The 24,979-nt window shown below is 44.6% G+C and overlaps 7 protein-coding genes across 7 annotated transcripts in view; 5 read left to right on the plus strand and 2 right to left on the minus strand.

Moving 5' to 3' along the window:
- LOC144697450 (uncharacterized) overlaps window positions 1-24,979 on the plus strand; it is a 190,551-nt gene that overhangs the window by 151,778 nt on the left and 13,794 nt on the right. The window contains exon 2 of the mRNA XM_078569427.1: window positions 22,306-23,605. Coding sequence (XP_078425553.1) covers window positions 22,659-23,605 — 947 coding nt within the window. The 5' untranslated portion in view covers window positions 22,306-22,658. The remainder of the gene's footprint in view (window positions 1-22,305; window positions 23,606-24,979) is intronic.
- Window positions 1-24,979, plus strand: part of LOC144697124 (uncharacterized) — a 162,906-nt gene that overhangs the window by 101,383 nt on the left and 36,544 nt on the right. The window lies entirely within an intron of this gene.
- LOC144697127 (uncharacterized) overlaps window positions 1-24,979 on the minus strand; it is a 215,081-nt gene that overhangs the window by 72,497 nt on the left and 117,605 nt on the right. The gene's annotated exons all lie outside the window — the stretch shown is intronic.
- LOC144697179 (uncharacterized) overlaps window positions 1-24,979 on the plus strand; it is a 148,190-nt gene that overhangs the window by 63,602 nt on the left and 59,609 nt on the right. The window lies entirely within an intron of this gene.
- Window positions 1-24,979, minus strand: part of LOC144697408 (uncharacterized) — a 68,153-nt gene that overhangs the window by 31,998 nt on the left and 11,176 nt on the right. Inside the window, 2 exon segments of the mRNA XM_078569385.1 lie at window positions 1,401-2,344; window positions 16,697-17,239. Of these exon segments, the coding sequence (XP_078425511.1) occupies window positions 1,401-2,344; window positions 16,697-17,239 (1,487 nt within the window).
- Window positions 4,039-24,979, plus strand: part of LOC144698460 (uncharacterized) — a 404,975-nt gene continuing 384,034 nt past the window's right edge. The window contains exon 1 of the mRNA XM_078570402.1: window positions 4,039-4,187. The gene's annotated coding sequence lies outside the window, so the exon portion shown is untranslated. The remainder of the gene's footprint in view (window positions 4,188-24,979) is intronic.
- On the plus strand, window positions 5,144-8,237 carry LOC144698456 (uncharacterized). The gene is made up of 2 exons (XM_078570398.1): window positions 5,144-5,229; window positions 7,548-8,237. Exons 1-2 carry the CDS (start codon window positions 5,144-5,146, stop codon window positions 8,143-8,145), a joined length of 684 nt encoding a protein of 227 aa, XP_078426524.1. The 3' UTR covers window positions 8,146-8,237.

The raw sequence follows: 24,979 nt of genomic DNA on the forward strand, positions 1-24,979 counted from the left end.
CAACATTCGCACCACACAAGTGCCAGGCAATGACCATCTCCAACAAGAGAGAATCTAACCATCACCCCTTGATGTTCAATGACATTACCATCACTGAATCCTCCACTATCAACATACTGCGGGTTACCGTTGACCAGAAACTGAACTGGACCAGCCATATAAATACTGTGGCTACAAGAGCAGGCCAGAGGCTGGGACTTCTGAAGCAAGTAACTCATCTCCTGACTCCCCAAAGCCTGTCCAACATCTACAAGGCACAAGTCAGGAGTGTGATGGAATACTCCCCACTTGCCTGGATGAGTGCAGCTCCAACAACACACAAGAAGCTCGACACCATCCAGGACAAAGCAGCCCACTTGATTGGCACCCCATCTACAAACATTCACTCCCTCCAGCAGTGTTTACCATCTATAAGATGTAGAGCAACAACTCACCCAGGCTCCTTTGACAGCACCTTCCAAACCCACAACCTCTACCACCTCGAAGGACGAGGGCAGCAGGCACATGGGAACACTACCACCTTCAAGTTCCCCTCCAAGCCACATGCCATCTTGACATGAATCAATATCGCCGTTCCTTCACTGTCGCTGGGTCAAAATCCTGGAACTCCCTCCCGAACAGCACTGTGGGTGTACCTACACCACACGGACTGCAGCGGTTCAACAAGGCAGCTCATCACCACCTTCTCAAGGGGCAATTAGAAGAGGGCAATAAATGTTGGTCTCGTCAGATAAGTCCACATCCTGTGAAAGCCTAACATTTCATAAATGTTTAACTGTTTTAAAAAATGAAGAGAAGACTGAAGGGTGACCTGATGGAAATCTTTAAGATGATGAAGTGGTTCAATAATCCAACAGGGATTTCATGAGAAACCTCTTTACCCAAAGAGTGGTGAGAATGTGGAACTCGCTACCACAGCGAGTGCTTGAGGTGAATAGTATGAATATATTTAAGTGGAAGCTAGATACATACATGAGGGAGAAAGGAATAGAAGGATATGTTGATGGGGGTAGATGAAGAGGGGTGGGTGGAGGCTCATGTGGAGCATAAATACTGACAGAGACCAATTGAGCCGACTGGCCTGGCCCTGTGCTGTAGACTCAATGGAACAGAGACAAATTTATTTATTTTAGATCTACCTGTATTGTTTGGGAAGACACTATTTGCTGACCAGGATGAAATAAATGTCCTTCATCAGCTTTTGTGAATCATTTCAGTGGAAATGTGCACTCCCAGGCTGAAAGAGCATCAGCCGACTGGAAGCAAAGTCATGAGACCGGCCAGTCCAGCAGAAAGAAACTCTCCGACCCTCCCACTTCACCAAGTGTCAGAATGAACATGGTTCAGTCCTGGATGTGATTAACAGCAGCAAAACAGCAGAATCCAGCCCCTGGAATCACTTGTGAACTCGATGGTGTCTCCGCAGGTGTGATGACTGAATGAATCTCTTTCCACACTCAGAGCAGGTGAACGGTCTCTCTCCAGTGTGAACTCGCTGGTGTGTCAGCAGGTTGGATAACTGAGTGAATCCCTTCTCACACAGGGAGCAAGTGAATGGCCTCTCCCCTGTGTGAACTCGCTTGTGTGTCTGCAGTGTGGATGAATCGCTGAATCCCTTCCCACACTCAGAGCAGGTGAATGGCCTCTCCCCAGTGTGATCCCACTTGTGTTTCTGCAGAGTGTATGAATGACTGAATCCCTTTCCACACACACAGCAGGTGAATGGCATCTCCCCGGTGTGAACTCGCTGGTGGATCTGCAGGTTGGATATCTGAGTGAATCTCTTTCCACACACAGAGCACGTGAATGGCCTCTCCCCAGAGTGAACTCGCTGGTGGATCTGCAGGTTGGACATCTGAGTAAATCCCTTTCCACATTCGGAGCAGGTGAACGGCCGTTCCCCAGAATGTACTCGCCAGTGTCTCTGCAGGTGTGATGAATCACTGAATCCCTTCCCACACTCAGAGCAGGTGAACGGCTTCTGCCCGGTGTGAACTCGCTTGTGTGTCCACAGGGCGCTTGACTGAGTGAATCCCTTTCTACAAATGGAGCAGGTGAATGGTCTCTCCCCAGAGTGAACTCGCTGGTGTATCAGCAGTTTGGAGGATGTTCCAAATGTCTTCCCACAGTGAGAACAGCTGAATGATCTCTCCTCAGTGTGAATGCGCTGGTGGACCGTCAGATCATGAGACCTTTTGAAGGCACTCCCACAGTCAGAGCATTTAAAAGGTCTCTCACTGGTGTGAGTGACATGGTGCTGCAGCAGGCTGGATGATTGACTGAATCCCTTCCCGCACACGGAGCAGGTGAATGGCCTCTCCCCAGTGTGACGGCGTCGATGAATCTCCAGATCAGAGGGGGCTCGAAATCCCTTCCCACAGTCCCCACATTTCCATGGTTTCTCCATGGTGCAGATGTCCTTGTCCTCACACAGAACATGTATAATGTCTCTCCTCAATGTGAATGCTGTGATGTTTTTTCAGACTGCATAACTGGTTAAAGCTTGTTCCACAAGTCAGTGCACAGGAACACCCTCACTCGGGTGTGTGCGTCTTGGTGCATTTCCAGTCACCTTGATGCTTAAAATCTTTTGAAGCAGGCAGAACACAGAAACATTTCTCCAGCTAGATTCAACGGTCGATGATATTCAGCTCCTGATGAATTGAGTGAGTCTGTCAGATCTTGATGTGATGTTTGTTGTGAATTTCATGTCTTCACATCCTCAACTTCTGATGTTCTGCAGAAAGAGATTACAAAAGCCATCACTGTCAGTACAGGATAGAAATTTAGAACACACAATTCTAGTTTTAATGAACTCCGTGATTCGAAATGTTCACAACTGTAGTTTATTACAATGAGTGGTCATTATTTGGAACTCACAACTTGTAAGGCAGGTGGAAGACCAATGATTTCAAACTGAAATTCGATAGGCACTCGAAGGAAATAGACTTGCAGCAGTATAGGGATACAGAGGGGGAATGGGACTGACTGGATTGCTCTGCAGAGAGTTGATACGGACTCAAGGTGCCCATTAGTCTTCTTCTGTGTCTTAACAAATCTAGGACTGGAGATTTATAATGTAGCTACAGTACTATATCAGAACACAAGAAATAATAATAAATATATCTAATAGAAACATAGAAACTAGGAGCAGCAATAGGCCATTCATCCCTTCGAGCCTGCTCCGCCATTCATTATGATCTTGGCTGATCATCCAACTCAACAGCTTGCTCCTGCTTTCTCCCCATATCCTTTGATCCCTTTTGCCCCAAGAGCTGTATCTAACTCCTTCTTGAAAACACACAATGTTTTGGCCTCAATTACTTTCTGTGGTAACGAATTCCACAGGCTCACCACTCTCTGGATGAGGACATTTCTCCTCATCTCAGTGTACATATAAGATATAACAACACTAGACATACCTCTGTCCTGTATTAATTTACTGTCCCCTTAAATGTCAGCCATCTCCTAGGGAAACCACCCATTTAATTGTGAACATTTGGAAAGAGACCATCCTTTTAGCCAGACAAATATATGTGTCAAGATGAGGGAGCAAAGGATCTCAATGTCTTTAAGAGAGAGAGAGAGAGAGAGACCCGGGTCAACCTTTCCAGAGTCTGCACCCTCCCTGGATTCACTTCCTTTCCCTTCAGTTCCTGAAACTCAACAATTTCCCCCCAGAATGAGAAAAGAAATGGAAAGGGGGAGAAAAGAAAGTGTTTTACTCACAGATGTTGGACACAGGAGGAGGTTTTAGTCTCTGTGAAGCTCAATCTTCATTTACACAAAGCCCGCGCTCTGATTGGCTGGAGGACCTGAGTCCTTCCGGTCCTCCAAATCTTCCCATTGGCCAGTCCCTCAGCATGAAGGGAAGGGGTGGGCTCTCCTGCGCACATGCGCAGCTTCCCCTCTCGCGAGCTCTCCGAACGGCTTCTCGCTCTGGCCGGAGCCGTCAGCCGGTTGCCTCGAAACCTTCGCTCGAGGAGATGGAGGGGGAGGGTGAAACAATGGGTGGGGGCGGGGCTCCCGTGTCCGCGCACTTGGCCTGCGGACTGGAACCCGAGGACGTCATCGCGGAGCAGAGTGATTCCTATTGGCTGATTCAGGCAGGGTTCCATTGTGGACGTCACAATGCGGAAGTTGGACAATGAGCTTCAGACTAAAACTTCCTCCTGTGTCCAACATCTGTGAATAAAACACTTTCTTTTCTCCCCCTTTCCATTTCTTTTCTCATTCTGGGGGGAAATTGTTGACTTGCAGGAACTGAAGGGAAAGGAAGTGAATCCAGGGAGGGTGCAGACTCTGGAAAGGTTGGCCCAGGTCTCTCTCTCTCTCTTAAAGACATTGACATCCTTTGCTTCCTCAGCTTGTCGCATTTATTTGTCTGGCTAAAAGGATGGTCTCTTTCCTCATGTTCACAATTAAAGGGGTGGTTTCCCCAAGAGATGGCTGACATTTAGGGGACAGTAAATGAATATAGGACAGGGATGTGTCTCGTGTTGTTACATGGTACATATTAGATATATTATTTATGGTTCTGTCATAATGTTTATTTATTCTTATTTCTAGTCTTGTATATGTAGCTACATTGTGTATTTCGAGTCATAGAGTCATTACAGCACAGAAGGAGCCCATTCGGTAACTCGAGTCCATGCTGACCCTCTGGAGCAATCCTGTCTGTCCCATTCTCCCACTATATCCCCGTTTCCCCGCCAGTTTATTTCCGTCAAGTGATCAACAAATTTCATTTTGAAATTAGTGATTGTCTCCACTTCCACCATCCTCAGAGGTAGCCTGCTGCTGAAATAAAATGCTTGTTCATATCCCACCCATATCTCTGTTGAAATAATCTTCTACTGTATGTTACACTTAGCCCATTATTATAGGCACTGACAGATATTTAAGACTAGCAGCCTGGGTGATGATTTTCAATGCTGCAAAGGTTAGTGGTGGGCCAGAAGTTTGGAAAATTCTTAGATACCAACAAAGCATCATGAACAAAATGAGAGAGAGCAGCTGAGTGTGACTGAAAACTAGCAAGAAATATGAAACAGACAGTAAAAGCTTCCAGAAGTGTGTAACAAGGGAAAGAGTAGTGAAAGCAAGTCTTGATCCCCTAGAGGGTGACACTGGGAAATTAATAATGGCAAAGATGGAAATGGTAGAGTCTTTGAACAAGAATTTTGTATCTGTCTTCACAGTAGAAGACACTAAAAAATCCCAAGAATAGTAAAAAAGCAGGGGACAAAAGGAAAGAAGAAACTTAAAACAATCACGATCTCCAGAACAAAAGTACCAGGAAAACTAATGTGACTACTGGCTGACAGGTCTCCAGGACCAGATGGCCTGTTTCCTCAGGTCTTAAGGGAAGTGTCTGCAGAGATAGTGGATGCATTGTTTGTCAGCTTCGAAAATTCCCGAGATTCTGGAAAGGTCCCAGCGGATTGGAAAACCACAAATGTAACACAACCATTCGAGAAAGGGGGGAGACAAAAAGCAGGAAACTATAGGCCAGTCAGTCTAACATTGTCATTGGGGAACCAGTAGATGTTGCATATTTGGATTTTCAAAAGACATTCACTAAGGGGCCACATAAAAGATTACTGCACAAGATAAGAGCTCATGGTGTTGGGGTGATATATTAGCACGGATAGAGGATTGGCTAATGGGAAATAGAAAGTCTGGGTAAATGGGTCACTTTGAGGTTAGCAGTGTGTAAGCAGTGAAGTCCTGCAGGGATCATTACTGGGGCCTCAAATATTTACAATCCATGTTAATCACTTGGATGAAGGAACTGACTGTATTGTAGCCAAAATTGCTGATGATACAACGATAGGTAGGAAAGCAAGTTGTGAGGAGGATATAAAGAGTCCACAAAGGTATAGCGATAGGTGAAGTGAGTGGGTGTAAAATTGGCAGATAGTGTATAATGTGGGAAAATATGATGTTATCCACTTTGGCAGGAAGAATAGAAAAGTAGAATATTATTGAAATGGAGAGAGGCTGCAGAATGCTGCAGTACAGAGGAATCTGGGTGTCCTTGTATATGAATCACAAAAAGTCAGTATGCTGATACAGCAAGTAATGAGGAAGGCAAATGGAATGTCGGCCTTTATTGCAAGGGGGATGGAGTATAAAAGTTGGGAAGTCATCCTGCAGCTGTACAGGGTATTGGTGAGACCACACCTAGAGTACTGTGTACAGTTCTGGGCTCCTTCTTTAAGCCGGGATAGACTTGCATTGGAAGCAGTTCAGATAAGGTTCACTTGGCTGATTCCTGGGATGAAGGGATTGTCTTATGAGGAAAGATTGAGCAGGCTGGGCCTATTCAAATTGGAGTTGAGAAGAATGAGAAGTGATCTTATTGAAAGATATCGGATTCTGAGGCAGCTTGACAGATGCTGAGAGGATGTTTCCACTCATGGGGGAGTTTAGAAATAGGGACACAGTTTAAAAATAAGGTGCCTCCCATTTAAGACACAGTTGAGGAGGAATTTCTTCCCTCAGAGGGTCGTTTGTCTTTATAATTCTCTTCCGCAAGGACCAGTGGAGGCTGGGTCATTGAATAAATTCAAGGACGAGTTACACAAATTTTTGATCGACAAGGGAGTCAAGGAGTGAAAGCTAAGATGAGGAGGGATTTCTTCACTCAGAGGGTGGTGAAGCTTTGGAATTCTCAACCCCAGAGGACTGTGGAGGCTCAGTCATTAAATATATTTAATACAGAGATTGATAGGTTTTAGATATTGAAGATATTAAGGGATATTGGGGATAGTGCAGGTAAATGTTGCTGAGGTAAATCAGCCATGATCTCACAGATTGGTTGAGCAGGCTCGATGGGCTGAATGGCCTACTTGTGCTCCTATTTCTTATGATCTCTGTGTCCTGGTCATGAAGCAGTAAGCATAGACTTGTGATCAGCATGGACCTTCAGGAGAATTGGGAGGCTGTATATTAGGTACAGCAGAGTGAGAATGGAGAGAGTGTGTGTGGGATGGACATTTACCGCTTTCGGGGAACGAGAGAGGAAAAAACGTTCCATAGAAACTAGAACTGTCTGTTCTGAATTTCTATCCTGTACTGACAGTGATGACTGTTCTGAATTCCTTTAACAGGATATTAGAAGGGGAGGATTTACAGACAGAAATCTCAAACCAAACTTCACATCAAGATCTGGCAGTCACTCAATTCTTCAAGACCTAAATATCATCGGCCTTTGAATCTGGGAGAAATGTTTGTCTGCTCTGTCTGCTTCATAAAATTTCGAACATCAGTGTGACTGGAAAAGGCCTGAGACACACACACCCGAGTGAGGGTGTTCCAGTGAACTGACTGTGGAAAGAGCTTTAACCAGTTACACAACCTGAAAAAACATCACCGTTCACCACAGGAAGAAACCGTCCACGTGTTCTCTGTGTGGACGAAGCTTCAACTGATCATCGAACCTGGAGAGACACAAGGACACCTGCACCATGAAGGAACCATGGAAATGTGGAGACTGTGGGAAGGGATTCAAATCCCCGTCTGAGATGGAAATTCATCGGCAGTCACTCTGGGGAGAGGCCATTCACCTGCTGTGTGTGTGGGAAGGGATTCGCTCGGTTACACCACCTGCAAACGCACCAGCGAGTTCACACCGATGAGAGACCGTTCACCTGCTCTGTGTGTGGGAAGGGATTCACTGATTCTTCCAACATGTACAGGCACCAGCGGGTTCACACCAGGGAGAGACTGTTCACCTGCTCAGAGTGTGGGAAGGGATTCTGTCGGTTATGCAGACTGCATTCACACCAGCAAATTCACACCGGGGGGAGGCTGTTCACCTGCCCTCAGTGTGGGAAGGAATTCACTCACTCATCCCATCTGCAGACACACCAGCGAATTCACACCGGGGAGAGGCCATTCATCTGCTCTCTGTGTGGGAAGGGATTCACTCAGGTATCCCATCTGCGAACACACCAGCAAGTTCACACTGGGGTGAGGCCGTTCACCTGCTCTGATTGTGGGAAGAGATTCAGTCGGTTATCGAAATTGCAAATGCACGAGCAGGTTCACACTGGAGAGAGGCCGTTCACCTGCTCTGAGTGTGGGAAAGGGTTCATTGCATCATCCACCCTGCTGATACACCAGCGAGTTCACAAGTGATTACAGTGTTTGGATTCTGCTGTTATTGCTGCTGTTAATCACACCCAGGACTGAACCATGTTCATTCTGACAGTTGGTGAAGTGGGAAGGTCAGAGGGTTTCTTTCTGCTGGACTGGCCAGTCTCATGATTTGCCTCCAGTGGGCTGATGCTGCTGGAGTCTTGTTGAGAATACCAAATTTCAGATTTCAGAAGGATCACAGAAGGAAGGACTTTTTGGAAGTTAAAAGATATTTAGTTTGTATGTCTGTTTGGAGCCACCCAAAGCGTACCATGTTGCCATGGAGATGGGCTGTGTTGGTCAGATGGTTCTTTTGTATAATTTATCTGGGGGTTTCTCACAGAAGAAAACTATCACAGTTTGAGGATCAAGTTGGCTGTGGTAGATTGGGAAACTACATGAAAATCGATGACGGTAGACAGGCAATAGCTAACATTGAAGGAATTATTACATATTTACAACAAATATAGATTACTTTCAGGAACAAAAATCCAACAGGTAAAGTGATGAAACTGTGGCCAACAAGAGAAGTTAAAGATTGCATTAAATCAAAGATCATAATGTGACCAAAAGAGTAGTAAGTCTTTTACTTCTTGCTTATCAAGACTCTACGTAGCTCTGCCTTAAAAATATTCAGACTCTGCTTCCACTGCCATTTGAGGAAGAGAGTTCCAAAGGCTCACTACCTTATGAGAGAAAAATGTTCTCTGTCTTAAATGGGTGATAGATTAATTTTAAACCATGACCCCAATTTCTAGATTCTCCCACAAGAGGAAATATCCTTTCCATATCCACCCTGTTGTGACCCCTCAGGATCTTATATATTTCAATCAAGTTGCCTCTTACTCTTCTAAATTCCAGTGGATACAAGCCCAGCCTGTCCAACCTTTCCTCATAAGACAACCCGCCCATTCCAGTTATTAGGCTAGTAAACCTTCTCTGAACTGCTTCCAACACATTTACATCCTTCCTTAAATAAGGACACCAATACTGTAGATGTGATCTCACCAATGCCCTGTATAACTGAAGCATAACCTCCCTACTTCTAACAATAACATTCTGTTAGCTTTCTTAATTACTTTGTGTACCTGAATAATTAGCTTTCGCGATTCATGCACAAGGACACCCAGATCCCTCTGCGTCTCAGAGCTCTGCAATCTCTTACCATTTCAATAATATGCTTCATTTTTATTCTTCCTGCCAAAATGAACAATTCCACATTTTCCCACATTACACTCCATTTGCTAGATCCTTGCCAACTCACTTAACATGTCTATATCATTTTGTAGTCTCCTTATGTCCTCCCCACAACTTACTTTGCTACCTATCTTGGTGCCATCTGCAAATTTAGCAACCATACCTTCGGTCCCTTCATTCAAGTCATTTATATCAATTGTTAAAAGATTGAGGTGCCGGCACTGATCATTGTGCACACCACTCATTACATCTTGCTAACCAGAAAATGACCCATTTATGCCTACTCTGTTTCCTGTTAGCTAGCCAATCTTCTATCCAATATGCTAACTCCTATATGAGACTTTATTTTCCACAATAACTTTTGATGTGGCACCTCATCAAATGCCTTCTGGAAATCTAAGTTAGTGTTCCATCGGCTCCCTTTTATCCACAGCGCATGTTCCTTCTGCAAAGAACTCCAATAAACTGGTTAAACATGATTTCCCTGTCACAAAACCGTGTTGACTCTGCCTGATTACCTTCAATTTATCTACTTGCCCTGTTATAATGTCTTTAATAACAGCTTCTCACATTTGCCCTCTGACAGATGTTAAGCTAACTGGCCTGCTTTCTGCCCCCCTATTTTCCAATTGAATGGAACCTTCTTGAATCGAGGAAATTTTGGAAAATTTCAACCCACACATCAACTATCTCACTAGCCACTTCTTTTAAGACCCTAGGATGAAGTCCATCAGGACCTGGGTTCTTGTCAGCCTGCAGCTCCAACAATTTGCTCAGTACCACTTCTGCGGTGATTATAATTTTCTTGAGTTCCTCCTTCCCTTCCAATTTTCTGTTTTACAGCTATTTCTGGGATGTTACTTGTATCCCCTGTAGTGACAACCGATGCAAGATACCTGTTCAATTCATCTGCCATCTCCTTATTTTCCATTATTAATTCCCCGGACTCACTTCCAAAAGACCAATACTCACTTTGTTAACTCTTTTCTTTTTGAAACATTGATAGAAACTGTTTTTCTGTTTCCACTTAGCTGTCTCTCATACTCTAATTTTTCCCTGCTTATTAATCTTTTAGTCATTCTTTGCTGTTTTTTACATTCTGTCCAATCTTCTGAACTGCCAGCCATCCTTGTACAATTATATGCTTTTCCTTTAAGTTTGATAATGTCTTTAGCTTTTATAGTTAACCACGGATGGTGGGTCCTCACCTTCAATTTTTTCTTTCTTGTTGGAATGTATCTATTCTGTATATTCTGAAATATCCTCTTAAATGTCTGCCATTGCATCTCTATTGACCAATCCCATAACCCTAATTGTCATTCATTTTAGCAAGCTCTGCTTTCATGCCCTCATAATTGTTCTTTATTAAGTTTAAAATACTAGTCTTGGACCCTCTCTGCTATCCCTCAAATTGAAAATAAAATTCAATCATATTGTGATTGCTGCCACCTAGGGGCATCGTCATTATGAGGTAATTAATCAATCTTATCTTGGTGCACAATACCAGGTCGAGTAGAGCCTGCTCTCTGGCTCCAGAACGTGCTTTTCTAGGAAACCATCACCAAAATATTCGATGAACTCCCCATCTAGGCTACCTTTGCGCATCTTTTCTCAGTGTATACATAGATTAAAATTCCCCATAATTATTGCCGTACCTTTCTGAAAAGTTCCCACTATTTTTTCCTTTATACCCTGTCCTACCATGTGGTTACTGTTAGGGAGCCTGTACACCACTCCCACAAGTAACTTCGAGCCTTTATCATTTCTCATATCTACCGAAACTGCTTCTACATCCTGGTTTCCTGAACTTAGGTCATCCCTCTCTATTGTGCTAATGCCATCATTAATTAAAAGTGCCACCCTTTCAACTTTTCCTAGCTTCCTGTCCTTTCTAAGTGTCATGCATCATTCAATATTCAGTTAGTCTGTTTGTCTCCAAAGCCCCAGGAAGGTATTGAAAATGTCAGATTTTGTGAACAGCTGTACTTGAATTTTCTATTTACTTTCAAGATAGAATGAAGTTGGGAGCCTAAAAGGTAACTCATCGGCATGTCTACCTGGATACAAGGCTCATGTGATTCACATTGCCATGGAGACGGGCTTTAATAGGGGAAGAATCCTTGGAAAGTCATTGCAGGGCCAGATTGGAAAATTCCCCTAAAAGGCACCCCTGAATTTCACAGACAGATCAGTCTGCCAGGATCTGAGAGAGGGAGAGAGAAAGCTGATGGGGCGGCAAGCCTCTGTTTCACCATGCGGGAATGTGGATGGGACCTTGTGCTCACGTTGAAAAGACCAGTTTCGTGAGGATTTAAACAAGACTGGAAGATTTGCCTTGCTTGAGTTAAAGGGATGACCCAGGAGAACCTTCACTGTGAAAGACAATTCTGGGGTTAAAGGTTCCCAGACTGGGAAAGGAAAAAACTGGAAGTAAACCCTCAAGAGCAAAGAGTCACTTTGGACTGGTTCCAGGAGAATTGAGCATTTACTTAAGGAACAGAGTAAAGGATAACTCTGCGGTGGGATTTTTGATTATGTTCAAAGTAAAATGGCAAATTTCTGTTTGATAATTTAAGGTACATGTTGCCAATAAAAGTGGTGTTTAGTCAATTTTGCTTCTAGGTTGTTTATTGCAGTAAAAGTCACAAAACTTGATGTCTTGTCATGTGAACCTTTAATTTGTTCACTGGGAATTTGAATTTCTTTTAGAAGTTACCAGTCTTTACAGAGATCCTAACATTTGGTTTAGAGCCACAAGTTTCAACTTCCCATTGGATCCACCAGCACCTTTCTGTCTCTCTATTTCTCGACGACAGAGCTGAGGGTTGAATCTAGCTGAGAATAACGGGGCCTGCGCCCCAGTTGGGAAACTGCCATGGACGTCACACTAATAGAGAGACAGGAAGGTGCTGGAGGACTGACTGGGAAATGGGACTCCAATCAATCTGGGCAGCGGGAGGGGGTGACCGGGGCTGATGGTGACCCGACCCTCGGGGTTCAGTGCCCCTGTGTCTAAAGCGGGGAGGCATGTGTACAGGGTACAGAGGAGCCGAAGAGAAACCATTTGGGTCAAGATCATTGTACACATCCTTTTACCCTGGCTGTCTTTGTTCCTCAAGTAATTTTCTGTTTGTTTTTTAAACCATGTTCTATTTCATTACTAAACTTTTATCAGTAAAAATATTTGATTTCATGATTAAATTTATTCACTTTAGGGAAAGTGGGTGAGAGGGGTTGGCAGGCTCTTCAACAGAAAGTGAGTCCCTCTAAGGTAATTGGCAAAGGAGACAGGAAATAATACACAAAGTAAGAACTAGTGGTGGAGGGCGTAACATATCAGCATGGATAGAGGATTGGTTAGTGAACAGGAAACAGAGAGTAGGCATAAATGGGTCATTTTCGGATTGGTAAGATGTGACAAGTGGAATGCCACAGGAGATCAATGCTGTGCCCTCAACCATTTACTATCTATATAAATGAATTTAATGATGGGACTGAATGTATGGTAGCTAAATTTGCTGATATAGATATTTATAGAAAATAATTTGTGAAGAGCGAGTGGACAAAAAATTTGGCACATGGAGTATAATGTGAGAAAATGTGAACTTGTCCACATTGGGAGGAAGAATTTAAAAAGTATATTATTTAAATGGAGAGGGATTGCAGAACTCTGAGGTACAGAGGGATCTGGGTGTCCTGGTACATGAACCACAAAACATTATTATTGAGGTACAACAAATGATTAGCAAGGCAAATGGCATGTTGTCGTTTATTGCAAGGGGAATGGAATATAAAATTAGGGATGTTTTCCTGCAGCTCTACAGGGCCTTGGTGAGACCACATTTCGAGGATTGTGCACAATTTTGGTCTCCTTATTGAAGAAATGACACAATTGCTATTGTAGCAGTCTACAGGAGGAGGCTGGGTCATTGAATATTGTTAAGACTGAGTTTGATAGATTCTTGATTGCTGAGGGTGAGAAATGGGATAGGGGCTAGGAAGGAGAGTGAAGTTGAGACCATAATCAGATCTGCCATGATCTTATTGAATGGTGGAGCAGGCTCGAGGGGCCGAATGACCTACTCCTGCTCCTAATTTGTATGTATTAACCCTTTATCCTCCTTGACCCAAGCTCTGAAATGATTCACAGTGATAACCCTTATTGGTGACAGTGGTTAGATTTTATTCAGTATAAATAAGACCTGACACATGCTCATGTCTGAGCAGTAGTATAAAAGTGCAGCAGCATTACCATTACACTCTGGGTAGAAGCACTATCTCCACGTAAATGCACCCTGCTCTGCCCCAGATGCCATGGCACCAGTCAATGCAATATGTAAAACCTCTACAAATCTCTGTGCTCGGGGAATCCCTTCTGATACTTGTTTACATCACAAAGTCTATGGAAACTGATTTAACCCAATCATTGCCAAGCTAACATTTGAACGGACCAATGGCAAAACAACATTGTTAAGACTGAGTTTGATAGATTCTTGATTGCTGAGGGTGAGAAATGGGATAGGGGCTAGGAAGGAGAGTGAAGTTGAGACCAAAACTTGGTCATGAGACCATTGAACCATCTGTACCTGCCCAAGCCACGTCAAACTCTCAAACAATTGGCTTCCCACGCTCCGTCCCCGGTACAGGGAGTCAGCATTCCCATGCCAAGCAGTGAAAACATGGTGGCCTTGACATCCAGGTGTCTTCTAGGATTCAAGGCACTCTTGTTTTCTCTGTCCTGTGGAAGCTGTTCATCTCCCTGTTCCCACATAGCAAGTCGTCTGTTCTCAGCTCTGTCAGATTTCTGCTGAAGTTTGGCCCCTTTTACACCTTTCGGGTCAATAAAACATTTGGTCAATGAAGACCCAAACCACAATTTCCCATCCTGTCACCTGTCAACCATCCTCACAAACAGCATAATCACAACAGGAATAAAAACAGGAGAAGTGTAATAATCAAATTAAAAATAAATGCACATCCTGTCATAGTTTTTAATTCAGTGTTCACTAATTAGCAATAAAACCCAAAGTCGGGGGTCCCCCAGGATTCTTACAGTCCACACCTTGAGGGGGAGGAAAACTCTCTCTCTGACCTCTCACTCAATTTAACTCCATTATTTTCCAATTCTGTTCTGGCCCCACCTGGGGTAATATCTACTCAATCTTTTCTTCTCTTGAAGGAGCGCCCTGAGTTCTAGGTTACTAGTACATAAAGACATATGCTTGAAGCAACAGATCAAGCATGGATGTAAAAGATTCTCCAGCTCTCTCCTTACCCCTGTCCAACTTGTGGACAGTTCTCACTCAGTATTATTTCTCCCAAGGCTTTAATTGTCCCAATCCTAATGTTTATCTCTGTTACTTCAATTTTACTCATTTTGTGGCTATGACCAGTGTGTTTAATACGATACTAATTGTTTTAAAGTCAGTTTCTCTCTGGAGTATGTGTCAATACCTTGATAATGTCAAAATATTGTCTCATTCTCCTGGTCACATTAACCATTTCATGTCATGCTGTTTGTTAAGTAGCTGGGTGTGTTTGGGACCCAGTCTTCAGTCTACTTCACCATGAATTTACACGTCCTATTGTCTTCACATGTAACAAATCACATCTGCACACTCACACCAGTATCCCAATGTCAGGCCACATATGCTGAACTTTCAGGTGCGCTTATCAAAAGATCAAAGTGAGTGTCTGTCTTCGCTTATCTCCCTCTGTTATGGTCCTGATATTTCAGGTGGCGGCCAGACTATCAAATGTGGTTTTCTTTAAAACAAAATTCATAAGTAAGGATGTTAATATCTCCCAGAGAAATCAATCAACTTATTCATCTCATCTACACCTCCCTGACTTTCACTAGAATGTAGGTGGATACCAGATTGATACATTCCACTGATCACCCGGGTGAGTTACTCCAATTCCTTTACTGTCCAATACAATATACTCATCATATCTTTAAAACAGAAATCAAACATTCCCAATTGATTTCAGGCATTAACATCTTTGGTTTGCTCTTTATTTTAGGTGTCAGGCTGGGGTTGTTTTCCTTGAATTTGGGAGGTTGAGGGGAGATTTGATAGAGGTGTACAAGATTATGACAGGTTTAGATAAGTTGGACAAAGAAAAGCTGTTCCCATTCGCTGGTGGTACAAGGAGGAGGGGGACACAGATTTCAGGTTTTGGACAGGAGATGCGGGTTGGGGCTGCGGGTGTGAGGTGGAATATTTTTGCACAACGAATGGAAATGACCTGGAACTCGTTGCCTATGAGGGGGGTGGAAGCCAAGACAGTGAACAGCTTCAAAAGGCAATTGGATGGACACTTGAGGGAAATATGGACTTGATGGGCTGAATGGCCTCCTTATACGTCCCAATGACTCCATGATCCAAAGACAGAAATTTCAGTTGCGCCAGTGTCTCCAACTAACTGATGTCCCTCATCTGTGGTGCCATTCACATAAATCTCCTCTGCACCCTCTCGAAGAACCTCACATCTTTCCTAAAGTGTGGGGCCCAGATATAGGGTTCCATTCTAGAGGGATGGAATTGAAAGCAGGGAGGTTATGTTCAACTTGTTTCGAACTATGGTTAGACTACACTGGGAGTACTGTCAACGTTTGTCATCTCCATTGAGAAAAAGGAAATAGAGGCACTGGAGAAGGGGCAACAAAGATTCACAAGAATAATACAAGAACTGAGAGCATTAAACCCTCAGGAAAGGCTGGGGCTGCTTTTCTCTAGAAAAGAGAAGACTGAAGGGTGACCTGTTGGAAGTCTTTAAGATGATGAAGGGTTTCAATCATCCAACAGGGATTTCATAAGAAACTTTTTACCCAGTGAGTGGTGAGAATGTGGAACTCGCTACCACAGCGAGTGGTTAAGGTGAATAACATGAATACATTTAAGGTGAGGTGAGATACATACATGAGGGAGAAAGGAATAGAGGGATATGCTGATGGGGGGAGATGAAGAGGGGTGGGTGGAGGCTCATGTGGAGAATAAATACTGACAGAGACCAATTGAGCCAACTGGCCTGGCCCTGTGCTGTAGACTCAATGGAACAGAGACAAATGTATTTATTTTAGATTTACCTGTAGTGGTAGGAAAAAGACAATTTACCATCCAGGATAAAACAAATGTGTTTCATCGCTGTTGCAGATCAATTCAGTGGAAATGTGCGCTCCCAGGCTGAAAGATAATCACTGGAAGCAAAGTCATGAGACCGGCCAGTCCAGCATAAAGAAAACCTCCGACCCTTGCACTTCACCCAGTGTTAGAATGAACATGGTTCAGTCCTGGATGTGATTAGCAGCAGCAATGACAGCAGAATCCAACCCCTGGAATCACTTATGAACTTGCCTGTGTCTCCGCAGGCTGGATAAATGAACAAATCCCTTCCCACACACAGGGCAGGTGAATGGCCGCTCCCCAGTGTGAATTCTCTGGTGTTTCTGCAGGTGGGATAACTGAGTGAATCCTTTCCCACACACAGAGCAGATGAATGGCCTCTCCCCAGTGTGAAGTCATTGGTGTGTCAGCAGACTCGATGTCTCAGCGAATCCCTTTCCACACTCAGAACAGGTGAACGGCCTCTCCCCAGTGTGAAATCGCTGGTGTTTCCACAGGCTAGATAACTGACTGAATGAGTTCCCACACTCAGAGCTGGTGAATGGTCTCTCCCCAGTGTGAACTCGCTGGTGTGTCCGCAGGTGGGATGACCCAGTGAATCCTTTCCCACATCCAGAGCAGGTGAACGGCCTCTCCCTGGCGTGAACCCGCTGGTGCTTCAGCAGGTGGGATGACCGAGTGAATCCCTTCCCACATTCAGAGCAGGTGAAAGGCCTCTCCCCAGTGTGAATGCGATGATGAATTTCCAGTTCAGACGGAATTCGGTATCGCTTACCACAGTCTCCACATTTACATGGTTTATCCATGGTGCTTGTGTCCTTGTGAATCTCAAGGTTTGACAATCAGTTGAAGCCTCGGACACACACGGAATACTTGTACTGTCTCTCTGCACTGTGATGTCTATTCAGGCTGTTTAACTGTTTAAAGCTCTTTCCACAGTCAGTGCACTGGAACACTCTCACTCAGGTGTGTGTGTGTCTCGGTGATTTTCCAGTCACAATAACATTTAAAATCTTTTGAAGCAGACAGAACAGGCAAACATTTCTCTTTCCAGATTCAAAACTTGAGAGTATTCGCATTCTGATGAATCAAGCGACTCTGTCAGATCTTGACATGATGTTTGTTTTGAGATTTTTGTCTGAAAATCCTCCCCTTTTGATATCCTGTAAAAAAGAGTTTGTAAAAATCAGTACAGGATAACATTTTAGAACTGAGAATTCTAATTCATGTGGAACATTCTTTCTTCTGTCATTCCCCAAAAGGTGTGAATCTTTGTCTCACACACTGTCCCTCCATTCTCACTCTGCTGTACCTAATGTGCACACTCCCAATTCTCCTGATTCATGCTGATCGACAAATCCATGCTCACCGCTTCCTCTCCAGGGCACAGAAACCTGAAAATCTTCAAGTAGGTGGTTAACCACATATGTGTCTATTTTAAAGCATGAAAAATGTGTAATATACTGCACTGTATAACTTGATTAAGATACAAGGGGAATGTGAGAAAGAACTCTATTTATTCCCTAGTACGACAAGGGCAGCAGATGCATGGGAACACCACCACCATCACTTGCAGGGTCCCCTCCAAGCCACTCACCATACTGATTTGGAAAGATATTGGCTGGCCCTTCTCTATTGTTGGGTCAAAATCCTGGAAATCCCTCCCTAAAAGCACTGTGACTGTACCTACACCATATGGACTGCAGCGGTTCAATAAGGCCGCTCAACACCACCTTCTCAAGGGTAATTAGGGATGGGCATTTAAAATGTTGACCTAACCAGTGACACCCAGACCCCATGAAAGAACATAATGAAAATGCAGACAGCGCGCAGTCATGACCTGGAACTTGCTGCCTAAGGGGTGGTGGAAGCAGAGAAGATCAATAATTTAAAAATGAAATTGGATGGACACTTGAAGGAAACTTCTGGCAGAGAGAATGGAGATATTGAGGGTGAATGAAACCAATTGGATTGTTCTACAGAGAGTTGGCACAGACTCGAGTTGCTGAATGGAGTCCTTCTGTGCCATAATGACTGGAAATATATAATAACAGCATTTTATAACAAGACTAGAAAAGAAATGGAAAGGGTGAGTAAAGAAAGTGTTTTACTCACAGATGTTGGACACAGGAGGAAGTTTTAGTCTGTGTGAAGCTCAGTCTTCATTCACACAAAGCCCGTGCTCTCATTGGCTGGAGGACCAGAGTCCTTCTTGTCCTCAAACTTTCCCCATTGGTCAACCCCTCAGCATAAAGGGAAGGGGCGGGCTCACCCGCACATGCGCAGCTTCCCCTCTTCGAGCGGGTTCTCGATCTGGCCGGAGCCGTCAGCCGGTTGCTTGGAAACCTTGGCTCGAGGAGGTGGAGGGGGAGGGAGAACAATGGGTGGGGGCGGGGCTCCCGCGTCCGCGCGCCTGGCCTGCAGACTGGATCCCGAGGACGTCACCGCGGAGCAGAGTGATTCCTAGTGGTTGATTCAGGCAGGGTTCCATTGTGGACGTCACAATGCGGAAGTTGGACAATGAGCTTCAGACTAAAACTTCCTCCTCTGGGCAACATCTGTGAGGAAATCAATGTTTCCCCCTTTCCATTTCTTTTCTCATTCTGAGGGCAAATTGTTGACTTGCAGGAACTGAAGGGAAAGGAAATGAATCCAGGGAGGGTGCAGACTCTGGAAAGGTTGGCCCAGGTCTCTCTCTCTCTCTCTTAAAGACGTTGACATCCTTTGCTCCCACAGCTTGACACATTTATTTGTCTGGCTAAAAGGATGGTCTCTTTCCTAATGTTCACAATTAAAGGGGTGATTTCCCCAGGAGATGGCTGACATTTAAGGGGACAATTTCAGGGTGAATAACTGTCCTGTATTTTCTGGGATTGCTCCTTATTTTGCCTTTTGTCCCGTATTTCCAGGCCAGCCTGTGGGAAACTGATCCCAGGAGTCTCCAGGGTGAGTTTGAGTGATTCGAGTGGGACGGTAAGTGAGTGAGTTGGCCAGGAGAGAGATGATGATGTTGTGACTGAACAAGGTAAGTTGTAAGTTTTAGTTGATTTTAAACTGCACCACTCCCACTATTATTGTCTGAAGACCCCTTCTCCCCCTCCCCTCTCATTTTGAAACACAGACACCCGCCCTCAACCCTCTCTCATGGTCACCAGCATCCCACCACCACCCTCCCCCAGCCCCACGGTTGAACTGTCCCTCATTTTATTTCATAGGATTTCTGCCCCCTGGACAGTACAGTAATAGAGAACATAGATGTGTCTAATGTTGTGATAGGGGACATTTTAGCAATTTATTTATGGTTCTGTAATTAAGTTCATTTATTCTTATTTCTAGTTTTGCTGAAAAAAGAGACATGTCAAAGCTTTTCATCCTGCACTCATCAGGGCACTTCACAAGAATATCTCTACCAATCAGAGTCTACTAGCCAACCAATCAGCACTCTCTTCACATACAATATAAATTGTTGTTTTCCCCTTATATTTATCTTTTTGCAGTGTCCTGATGAGTGCAAAACAAAAAGCTTCAACATGTCTCTTTTTTCAGCAATACTCAAGCTCTGTACGACCAAATGACTATTTCTAGTTTTGTAATATAGTACTGTAACTATGTTATATATTTCTAGTCATATATTCATTTCGACACAGAAGGAGTCAATTCAGCAACTCAAGTCCCTGCTGACTCTGGAGAGCAATCCAGTCAGTCCCATTCCCCCTCTATATCCCCATTCCTGTGCAAGTTTATTTCCTTCAAGTGCCTTTCCAATTTCATTTTGAAATCATTGATCATCTCTGCTTCCACCACCCTCGTACATAGTGAGTTCCAGGTCATCACAACTTGCTGCTGAAATACAGTTCTTGCTCACAGCCCATGTGTCTCCAATCATGTAATAGAGTACCGTACATTTTAAGTACAGTATGATTGGATGTATACCGGATAGATTAGATTTAGAATGGAGAGAATGTAGCATAGTGAGAATACAGGGACTGTGTGTGGGATGGAGATTTGCAGCTTTTGGGGAACGAGAGATGAAACAGTGTGCTATCAGCCGGAAGATGTAGGTAGGGTTCTAAATGTATACTTTGTGTCGTTGTCCACAAGTGAGAGGGGCAATGTGGATTTGGAAATCAGGCAGAAGAACTGTGTTATAATTAAATAAATTAGCATTGAAATGGAGGAGGTTCTAAGTGGCCTGACAGGATGAAAAGTAGATAAATCTCCAGGCCCAGATGAAATGTATCCCAGGGTGTTGAGTAAGGCAATGGAGGAGATAGCAGGGGCACTGGCAATAATTTTCAATACCTCTCTGGCCATAGGAGAGGTGCCAGAGGACTGGAGGACAGCCAATGGGGTACTGTTATTCAAGAAGGGAGGAAGGGGTAAACCAGGGAACCACAGGCCAGTCAGTCTAACCTCAGTGGTGGGTAAACTATTGGAAGCAATTATGAGGGACAGAATTAATCCACACTTGGAGAGGCAGGGATTAATCAAGGACAGTCAGCATGGTTTTGTTCAGGGGAAGTCATGTCTGACCAATTTGATTGAATTTTTCGAAGAGGTGACCAGGTGTGCAGATGAGGGCAATGCATTTGACATAGTCTACTTGGACTTCAGCAAGGCTTTTGATAAGGTACCGCATGGGGGACTGATAACGAAGGTAAGAGCCAATGGGATCCAAGGCAATTTGGCAAATTGGATCCAGAATTGGTTGAGTGGCAGGAAGCAGAGGGTGATGGTTGAAGGGTGTTTTTGTGACTGGACACCTGTGGGATTGGTGCTGGGTCCCTTGCTGTTTGTGGTATATATAAACGATTTAGACTTGAATGTAGGAGGGCTGATCAGTAAGTTCGTGGATGACACGAAAATTGTGGGGGTGGTAAATAGTGAGGAGGATAGCCTTAGATTACAGGAGGATATAGACGGGCTGGTCAGATGGGCTGATCAGTGGCAAATGGAATTTAATCCGGATAAGTGTGAGGTGATGCACTTGGGCAGGACAAACAAGGCACAGGAATACACGATGGACCCTGGGAAGTACCGAGGATCAGAGGGACCTTGGTGTGCATGTCCACCAGTCCCTTAAGGTAGCGGGACAGGTAGATAAGGTGGGTAAGAAGGCATATGGGATACTTGCCTTTATTAGCCAAGGCATAGAATATAAGAGCAGGGAGGTTATGCTGGAACTGTAAAAAAATGCTGGTTAGGCCAAAGCTAGAGTATTGCATGCAGTTCTGGAATCTGCATTGTAGGAAGGATGTGATTGCACGAGAGAGAGAGTGCAGAAGAGATTTACCAGGATGTTGCCTGGGCTGGAGAGTTTTAGTTGTGAGGGGAGATTGGATAGACTGGGGTTATTTTCCCTGGAGCAGAGGAGATTGAGGGGGGACATAATTGAGGTGTATAAAATTATGAGGGGCATAGATAGGGTAGACAGGAAGGAACTTTTCTCCTTGGTGGAGGGATCAATAACTAGGGGGCATAGATTTAAGGTAAGGGGCAGGTGGTTTAGAGGGGATGTGAGGAAGAATTTTTTCACCCAGAGGGTGGTGGGAATCTGGAACTCACTGCCTGAAAGGCTGGTAGAGGCAGAAACCCTCATAACATTTAAGAAGTATTTGGAGTGCACTTGCAATGCCATGGCATACAAGGCTATGGGCCTGGTGCTGGAAAATGGGATTAGAACAGTTAGGTACTTGTTTGACTGGCGCAGACGCGATGGGCCGAAGGGCCTTTTTCTGTGCTGTAGACCTCTATGACTGTATAAAAAATTAGAATTGCCTGCTCTGAATTTCTATCCTGTACAGACAGTGATGATTTTTGTAAACTCCCTTTACAGGATATTAGAAGGGGAAGATTTGCAGACAGAAATCTCAAACCAAACGTCACATCAAGATCTGCCAAACTCATTTGATTAAATGGGACCTGAATATCATTGGTTTTTTGAACCAAGCAGGGGAAATGTTTGTCTGTTCTGTCTGCTTCAAAAGGTTTTAAGCCTCAGTGTGACTGGAAAAACACCGAGACACACACACCCAAGTGAGAGTGTTCCAGTGCACTGACTGTGGAAAGAGGTTTAACCAGTTACACAGTCTGAAAAAACATCACCATTCACAGTGAGGAGAGACTTATACATGTTCTGTGTGTGGACAAGGCTTCAACTGATCGTCAGACCTGGAGAGATACAAGGGCATGAGCACCATGGAAAAACCGTGGGAATGTGGGGACTGTGGGAAGGGATTCTGTTCCCCATCGAAGCTGGAAACTCATCGGCGCAGTCACACCGGGGAGAGGCTGTTCATCTGTTCTGACTGTGGGAAGGGATTCAAAGCCCCATCTCAGCTGGAAACTCATCGGCGCAGTCACACTGGGGAGAGGCCGTTCACCTGCCCTGACTGTGAGAAGGGTTTCACTCAGTTATCCCACCTGCAGAGGCACCAGCGAGTTCATACCGGGAAGTGGCCATTCACCTGCACTGAGTGTGGCAACAGATTCAGACAGTTATCCAGCCTGCAGTCACACCAGCGATTTCACACTGGGGAGAAGATGCCATTCGTCTGCTCTGTGTGTGCGAAGGGATTCGCTCACTCATCCAACCTGCTGACACACCAGCGAATTCACACTGGGGAGAGGCCGTTCACCTGCTCTGAATGTGGGAAGGGATTCGGTAATTCATCTGAGCTGCAGACACACAAGGGAGTTCACAGTGGGGAGAGACCGTTCACCTGCTTCCAGTGTGGGAAGGGTTTCAGTGATTCATTCAACCTGCTGCGACACCAGAGAATTCACACTGGGCAACAGCCGTTCACCTGCTCTGAGTGTGGGAAAGGATTCGCTCAGTTATCCAATCTGCAGTCACACCAGCGAGTTCACACCGGGGAGAGACCATTCACCTGCTCTGAATGTTGGAAGAGATTCAGGAATTCATCCACTCTGCAGTCACACCAGCGAGTTCACACAGGGGAGAGGCCATTCCACTGCTCTGACTGTGGGAAGGGATTCAGCCATTCATCCAACCTGCAGAAGCACATGCGAGTTCACACAGGGGAGAGGCCGTTCACCTGCTCTGAGTGTGGGAAGGGATTCAGTCAGTTATCCAACCTGCTGACACACCAGCGAGTTCACACCAGGGAGAGACTGTTCACCTGCTTTCAGTGTGGGAAGGGATCCAGTCATTCATCCAGCCTGCAAAAACACCAGCGAAATCACACTGGGCAGAGGCCATCCACCTGCTCTCTGTGTGGGAGGTGATTCACTCATTCATCCCACTGGCTAAGACACCAGCGAGTTCACAAGTGATTCCAGGGGTTGGATTCTGCTGTTATTGCTGCTGTTAATCACATCTAGGACTGAACCATGTTCATTCTGACACTTGGTGAAGTGGGAGGGTCGGAGGGTTTCTTTCTGCTGGACTGGCCAGTCACATGACTTTGCTTCCAGTGGGCTGATGCTGTTTGAGCCTGGGAGTGCACATTTCCACTGAAATGATCCACAAAAGCTTATGCAGGACATTTATTTTGTTCCGGACAGTAAATAGTGTTTTTCCTATCACGACAGGTAGATCTGAAATAAATACAGGAAGTTTAGGAAAACTCAGCAGGTCTGGCAACATCTGTGAAGAGGGAGAAGCAGCTAACTTTTCGCGTCCAATATGACTCTTCTTCAGAACTAAGGAGAGGGGGAAATGTGATGGGGTTAATACTTTGGAGAAAGGGGGGAGGGTCAGATAGAACAAAAGGGAAAGTCAGGGATTGGTTAGAGGGCGGGCAAGGTTAAATATCAAAAATATCATGGGACAAAAGGCAAAGGGAGAAGTAATTGGTTGTGGTAAAGAAACAAAGCATTGGTCCAGAGTAAGTGTTAATGGCAGAATAAAGGACAGCTCTGTCTGAAAGCAAAAACATGAAAACAAGATGCAGACTGGCACTTGGTAAAAAAGAATCAAAACCGAGTTGACAGTCTGAAGTTGTTGAACTCGGAAGGCTGTAAAATGCCTCATCGGACGATGAGGTGCTGTTCGTCCAGCTTGTGTTGGACTTCTCGGGAACATTGCAGCAGGACGAGGACAGAAATGTGAGCATGAGAGCAATGTGGTGAATTATAATGGCAGCAACTGGAAGGTCAGGGTCATGCTTGTGGACTGAGCGGAGGTGTTCCACAAAGAGGGCAGCGAACAGGGGACAGATGAATTAAAGATAAAGCATTTGGGTCCAGAACATTGTGCACATCCTTTTACTCTGGTTGTCTTTGATCTTCAAGTAATTTTCTGTTTTTAACCATGTTCTGCTTCATTAATAAACTTTTATTGGGAAAATATTTGATTTTGCTGGAGTTTTCATGATTAGATTTCTGCACTTTAGGAAAGTGGGTGAGAGGGGTTGGCAGGCTCTTTAACAGAAAGTGAGTCCCTCTAAGGTCATTAACAAAGGAGCCAGAAGGGGAGATGAGATTTTATTTTTTGACACAGCGAGTTGTTCTGATTGGCCTGAAAGCAGATTCAACAGTATCTTTCC

This window comes from Cetorhinus maximus, chromosome 23, assembly GCF_964194155.1.
Source record: "Cetorhinus maximus chromosome 23, sCetMax3.hap1.1, whole genome shotgun sequence".
Taxonomy (NCBI): domain Eukaryota; kingdom Metazoa; phylum Chordata; class Chondrichthyes; order Lamniformes; family Cetorhinidae; genus Cetorhinus; species Cetorhinus maximus.

Coding starts and splice junctions, on each gene's coding strand:
- LOC144698456 (XM_078570398.1), top strand. CDS start 5,144: ATGGCAAAGATGGAAATGGTAGAGTCTTTGAACAAGAATTTTGTATCT. Junction 5,230..7,547: donor ACTAAAAAATCCCAAGAATA/GTAAAAAAGCAG, acceptor ATTCATCGGCAG/TCACTCTGGGGAGAGGCCAT.